Source organism: Setaria italica, chromosome VI (assembly GCF_000263155.2).
Source record: "Setaria italica strain Yugu1 chromosome VI, Setaria_italica_v2.0, whole genome shotgun sequence".
Lineage (NCBI taxonomy): Eukaryota > Viridiplantae > Streptophyta > Magnoliopsida > Poales > Poaceae > Setaria > Setaria italica.
Window position 1 is genome coordinate 2,518,407 of NC_028455.1, and position 6,670 is coordinate 2,525,076.

Here is a 6,670-nt window from a genome sequence, read left to right on the forward strand (position 1 = left end):
GTGTCGTGCCTGACAAAGAAAGGTCCTGGCAAAATCAGTGGATCCTAGCAAAAAGGTCTGCCTGACAAAGAAAGGAAAACACCAAATATGATTTGGGTAGAAAAGGTTCACTCACGTCTTTGTACTATTGAAATATAATTGCATCTAGGTTTGTCCTATGTGTTTTTTTCAACTTTGACTAAGTAATAAATATATAAAAGTTATATAGTTGGCAATACAAGATTGATCCATTAATATTCCCCAATTCTGTATATTTCGTTCAGAGTTGAGCAGAAGAATAAGGAGGAACATAAAATCACCATGTTACCTTGAATTAATATATTATTTAGGAAAAAATCCAAATTACTCCGCTCAAGTATTGGCAATGTTCGAATAACACCCAAAACTATTTTTAGGCTTAGTCTACACCTTATAATATGCCATTTTGGTTCAATTCACACTTTAACACAATTGTCTTTTTGTTTCTCCATGACAAGTGGAGTCTTAAGTTAAAATTTTGCGAGATGATAACAGACATCGTAACATTAATGGATTTTATCATTATTTTGATAGGTTATGATATTTAATAAAAAAAACTTATTTTGATACAAAGTTATAATAAAAATAATAATGAAAAATTCTAATATATTTTTTGGAAATACATTATGATGTCCATTAACACCACCCAAGATTTTAAATTAAAATTCAACTTTTTCTTACCATTTAAATCTCGAAAGTGTGTGTGCATGAGAAAGAAGCTAGTTAATCGTTAACTCAAGGAGGACTTTTACAATAAATGTAAAAATGAGAGCCGTGCATCCGAAAAGATTGTATAGTGGAAAGAGGAGGTACCTAGATTTAACTAAGGAAAGGTGCACAACTAGATTTAACTAAGGAAAGGTGCACAACTGGTGGTACGACTCACTCCATCCCAAAAAAAAAATAAGTCATTCTTCGATTCAAAATTTGTCAAAAAAACAAGTTATTATACTCAATTTGGCATGTGTGCATATATACACATGTGGGCATGCAGTAATCAATTAGCACCAAATATGGTTAATAAATAGGGGCAATTGAGGTTATTTTACCTTCCTATTAATCTATCCAAAAATTCCTAGGATAACTTGTTTTTTGGGACGGAGGATGTATGTTTGTTAAAATGGTCTCCAACAACTTGCATGTCTATGATGTATATTGTGGAGTGATAGAAAAGTCCTTTTAGAGCTCTCATACAATGATTTAGCATATATCCTTACAATTTGAAGGGGATCACCCTGTTTGAGAAGCGTCCATCCGTTAGATGTCTTTACATCCAATGAAGTACTGAATCAGGCAATCAAGAAGCCCTTTCCTTTAAGTTATTGAAATTTCAGCCATATTTTTACAGAACAGGGACGTCCTAATCTGTTTGCCAAGCTTGTCCCCGTCTCTAAAAACATTCTCACAAGGTTGTAGTTTCAACGATGTCAGAATTGTTTGGTTGTGAACTGACTACTGGCAGACTGAAGAACAACATTATTGACAGTTGGCCTCTACTAGAGTCTCTGCACGTTGATGGCTCTTTCCAACTGGAGGGGTCAACGCTTGCAAGCATTTGGATCTCGTCTAAATATGCATAAAATTTGCCATTCAAAAATAAAGTTAAGCAACAATCTATCCAAAAACCAAGCAAAAAAGATTCATTCATGTTTTAGCCGACCTCACAACCGACCTGAAACTGAAAGGCTATAAATTTTTTAAATAATTTTCTGAAAACAAATCATTGACAGAGGATTCCGAGTCACTTAAGGAAAATTAAGTAAGCACCTTATTAAGGAGAAAGGATGGACTAATTTGAAGTCTCTTCGCACACGATTTCGATTCCCGTTGTTACTGCCGAAGATCCACGCGTTCCCAACCCAAGCGATGGCCTCCTCCGGCAGCTGCTGCCAGATCCGCTGCTGCATGGAACCTCCGCCGGCGGCGAGGGACTGGGCGGGGCTGCCGCGCGACGTCCTGTGCATCGTCTTCCTCAAGTTGGGCACCCGCGAGATCATGCGCGGCGCCGAGTTCGCGTGCACGGCGTGGCGCCGCGTCGCGCTCAAGGAGCCCGCGCTGTGGCGCCGCATCTACATGCCCACGATCTGGAGGTACTCCAAGGCATGGCGCCCGATGCTGCGCGCCGCCCTGGACCGCGCCGCCGGCCAGTGCGTCGCCTTCACCGGACCCTGCGACAACCACTCCCTGCTCGACCTCGCCGAAAGGTATTCATCGTGTTCTTCGTTCTTATTACCTTCTACTCTGAAATCTGAATGGATTGGAGAACTTGCAAGCTCCAATCCAGATCTGTTGTTTCATTAGATGAGCTACTATGGGTGTATTGTTCTGACTCGAAGGTGTGTGTTCCTGCAGAGCACCGTCTTTGAAAAGCCTCGATCTCTTCGACTTTGTTGCGTGCAATCAAGTGTTGGACGAAGCCCTCAAGCAGCTCCCTCTCCTAGAAGATGTTGAAATTTCACCGGCGCATCGCAGCTCCGACGACTCCAGAAGGCTGTTCCTTCCAGTTTGCCAAGCTTGTCCCCGTCTCAAGAAACTCGTACTCGGGCGCCAGAAGGTTTTTGCCCATGACTACTCTGACGACGGCGTGGGTGATGGTGACCAGCAGCAGAGTCATCTTGAGCGGTGGTCATGGGATTGCATATTTCGTCCCGCTGTCGAGAAACAAGTACTTGGAACTCCAGTTATGTCCGAGCTACGCTCCTTAGAACTGTTTGACTGTGAACTCAATACTGCTGGACTGTACCAAATCCTAGATGTGTGCCCTCTACTGGAATCTCTCCAAGTTACAGGGCCTTCCGGGTTCATGGCGAGATGGAAAAGAAGCTAAGGGAGATATGTGCTGGACTGGGGAAAGGGAGTCTTCCTAGTCATGAGGCAGCAGATGATGAAGGTTCAGATGATTACTGTAATTCACAGGAGTTTGATGACTGGAACTAATTAGAGTATTATGCCTACTGATCTTCTAGAGATCTTTAGATCAGTTGCAACAACGGAAATAAGGTGCATTGCTATAATGACATTGTGTCTAATTTTATGGCATCAATATCACATTTTATTGAATTTCAAGGCACCTACAAGTTTTACATATGTATGTATGATCTGTCTAATTTGACTATGCTGAACTGATGTTCTTGGCACTAGTTTATTGTGCATCACACAGAGATGACTGTCTTAAAAGAAACAGGCTGCCGTCGAGATCTTTTTCTTTCCTTATACATTTATGTGTCATGTACTCATCAGGTCAACTCACAACTTTAGGAATTGTACCAAGTGTGGAATAGTGATGAAATGACTAGCTATCTTTGCTGAAAGCAATATTAATAGTCCATCCCTTAACATTGGTCGCTGTGATGATGTCAACGTGGATGGCATACGACAATAGCATCAGGGCTTGTTTATGGACACGACGAAGACCAAGACGGCCAGCGAATGGCGTTCAGCATGAACTCCTCTCCGCAGCACCACCGGCCTCGTCTTGTTGGGCAGCATCTTCACCGGCTTGTTTATAGAATGCTTGATTTTACTGACCATATTTTCTGGATAAATTCAGATGTTGCCTGTCTGATATAGGGATTAGAATTCTATTTCTGAATTTTTTTGAACAAATCAAGATACAGGAATATTCTACAAATTCTGAGCATCTATTGATGCACTGTGGTCTTCCAATTTCTTGCTTAGGCTCTAGTTAACTTACAAGTGCCCCCTAACTAGACCGTGGTTTTCAAACTCTTTATTTAAGCATTTAGGGATCACCACCAAATCCCGTTCTTCATGAAAATCATCGTCCATAGTCGTATCGTATTATTCTATATTAATTCTCATGAGCTGTGGTCGAAAAAACAAAGAAATCCTACAAATTGGAAAAGAAAAAAAAATCACCCACCCATCAACTTTTTCTACAATAGTCTTTTATTTCTTCGATCGATTTCACGATATTTTGGTTCTTGTCAGACAGGCAACATACCAACTGACAACGAAAATAAGTATCAAACCGTTGTGCACACAGCAATATGTCTCCTTGGGTTCTTCCATGGCTGCCAAACCTGAGGTCGTAGTCGTCCATGGAGTCACACGGTAGCCACAGCGTCTTCACTACGGGAAACAGTAAAGTTGCCGAGTGCCACAGGCACTCGGCGAAGACCCAAAAATACTCGGCAAAGTGTTTGCCGAGTATAACACTCGGCATTCAATACACGGCAAATTTTGCGTCGGCAAACAGGTGTTTGCCGAGTGTCAAACATTGCGCACTCGGCAAAAGGTTTGCCGAAGGCCAAAATGACACTCGGCGAAGATAAACACTCGGCGACAACGGCGGTGACGGCGTCCAGGTTGACGGCAAGTTTGCCGAGTGTTAGACGGCAGACACTTGGCAAAATATTAAAGTTTGCCAAGTGTCGGCCTCGCGGCACTCGGTAAAAAAATGAACGTTTGACGAGTGTTGGTGGCTCGACACTCGGCAAATACGTAAAACTTTGCCGAGTGTCGGGGTCATGGCACTCGGCAAACATGGGTCACCGGGAGGATTTTATGCCTTCTTTGCCGAGTGTTTAAGCCAATACACTCGGCAAAGAAGCACCAGAAAGTGGTGCAACTGCCCCCTTTGCCAAGTGTTAAAGCCAAAACACTCGGCAAAGCCCCTCTTTGCCGAGTGTAACACTTGACAAAGTGGACAGTACCCCCTTTTTTTACCCATTTTGTCACGTATAACGGACCCCTCTCAATTCACAATACACATCATCACAGGCATTTATAATAAACAATCACAGGCATAATTCACAACCACCATTACAAGCATTATTCATAAACATCACAGACATAATCCAAAGTAAGCATGAAACAAGCCATAAATCCAAGTTCAAGTCACAACTAAGTTTCATCCAAGTTCAAGTCACAAATACAAAGTCTAAATCCGTGGAGGCCAAGGAGACCACTGCGACAAATCTTGGTCTTCATTATTCGAAGCCGCCGATTGATTCTGCACATAGGATAGGACATTCTGAGCTAACATCTAAAGTTGTCAAAATTAAAGTATTCAATCTTAAGCACAATGTGTCAAGTGACTCACAGGAGTAGTTGTGAGTGACTGAGGTGGAGGGAACAACATCGGTGGCGGTGGCAAAGATTGACCCATGCTTGAAGCAAAATTCTGCATGTACTGGAACATCTGGTCCATCCTCATCCAATTTTCTTTCTCCATCCTCTGCCGCTTGACCTCTATCCTTTGCTGAACCATCTGCTCCATCCTTGCCACCATCTCCTCTTGTTGCTTCCTTGCTGCTTTCACCTGGGCCTACAATATTTCATTACAATGTTACAATGCAAAGCTAAAGTACATAACAACCAACGAACAATGAATGGAAGAGAAAGAACCTAGAGAGCCTCCATCTGGAACTGTGCAGTGGTTGGTCGTGGCTGTATCGCCGGGCTCGAGTCTGTGCTCCTTGCTCGGATCTGGGAGAGAGTGGGAGTAGAGGCCGTGTCGATTACGCCGTCGCCAATCCAATATTGGCCATGCTTCTTGCCTCCTCCCACCCTCATCATGATTTCTCCATCAATATCCTCGAAGCTCGGATCGAACTCTGGCCCATGAACCTCCCTTGCCATTGTTGTATACTCGATGACGCGGCTATGTATGCTAGGATGGTTGTACGCCTCGGACAGGTCCTCCGGGTCGAAATCGATGTCGACCATCGCCTTGCCCTTTTTGGACAGAACCCATGCCTTGAGCTAGGAGCAAGGTCGGCCATCATGTGACGACGATTGCAGCAAAAAATACAAAATGATTAGGAATTATGAAGAATTGAATGTTAGAATAAAGAATTGAAGTCGCATACCCATTTCCCCCGATATTCATCAAGGCTTAGGCTGCCTTGATGGTGTGGTGCACTCGGCATCTGCAAACGCCGCTACCGGCAAGCAAGGTGGTTCTCCAACCACCCGGGCTCCAACCACATGTCCACCATCATCTCCCAGCACCGGATATGCACACGGCACCACCACGGAGGCACCTACATCATCAAGCGTGTGACATATGAAAAAAAAATTGAGCCTAATTAATCTTAAATAAAGTAAGTATCAACATTCTTTACTTACCCTCATAAATTGGTCCTTGGTCAGGTTCATTGTCCTTGCCTCCTCTTTTCTAACCTTTATCCTTTTGTATTGAGCGTAGAATTCGATGATAGCCTAGATGCGCACCTCGTAGTGCATATCCTTCACGAGCTTCTTGGCGGCTAGTTCAGAGACGGACTTCGCCTTGGCCTCGATTTCCTCCTGGCATCTATAGAAATCCTGCATATAGACGCGATGTATACAGTTATTATTTCAAGAATGTCGAACGTAGGTGATGTATTGAGCAATGTAGTGCGAGGAATACTTACCCACAGCTCGGCCTTCACTCGCTTCGCTATGTTGGAGAATCTCCTCTGTTCACGATCAGGGGCGTCGGGGGTCGGGGCGCGGCCGGGGCAGGGGCGTCGGGGGCCAGGGCGCGACCGGGGGTTGGGGGGTTGGGGGGCGCGCAGGGGCGCCAGGGCTGGCGAGCGGGGGCGGGTGCGGCGCGGCGCCGGGGGTCGGGGTCGGGGGTGCGCAGGGCCGGCGGCCGGGGGCGGGCGGGCCGCAGCGTCGGGGTCGGGCGCGGCCAGGGGGCGGG

General features: G+C 44.8%; 1 protein-coding gene across 1 annotated transcript; it reads left to right on the top strand.

Annotated features, from left to right (window-relative positions):
• The first annotated feature begins 1,884 nt into the window (after positions 1-1,884).
• LOC101780452 (putative F-box/LRR-repeat protein 23) lies at positions 1,885-2,955 on the top strand. The gene is made up of 3 exons (XM_004974307.1): positions 1,885-2,222; positions 2,371-2,757; positions 2,808-2,955. Exons 1-3 carry the CDS (start codon positions 1,885-1,887, stop codon positions 2,953-2,955), a joined length of 873 nt encoding a protein of 290 aa, XP_004974364.1.
• The last annotated feature ends 3,715 nt before the right edge of the window (positions 2,956-6,670 follow it).

What these genes read in the sequence shown, in the direction of transcription:
- LOC101780452 (XM_004974307.1), top strand. Translation starts at nt 1,885, where the DNA reads ATGGCCTCCTCCGGCAGCTGCTGCCAGATCCGCTGCTGCATGGAACCT. An exon ending in CTGCTCGACCTCGCCGAAAG is followed by an intron (nt 2,223 to 2,370) that starts GTATTCATCGTG and finishes GTGTTCCTGCAG; the next exon opens with AGCACCGTCTTTGAAAAGCC. An exon ending in GAACTCAATACTGCTGGACT is followed by an intron (nt 2,758 to 2,807) that starts GTACCAAATCCT and finishes TCCAAGTTACAG; the next exon opens with GGCCTTCCGGGTTCATGGCG.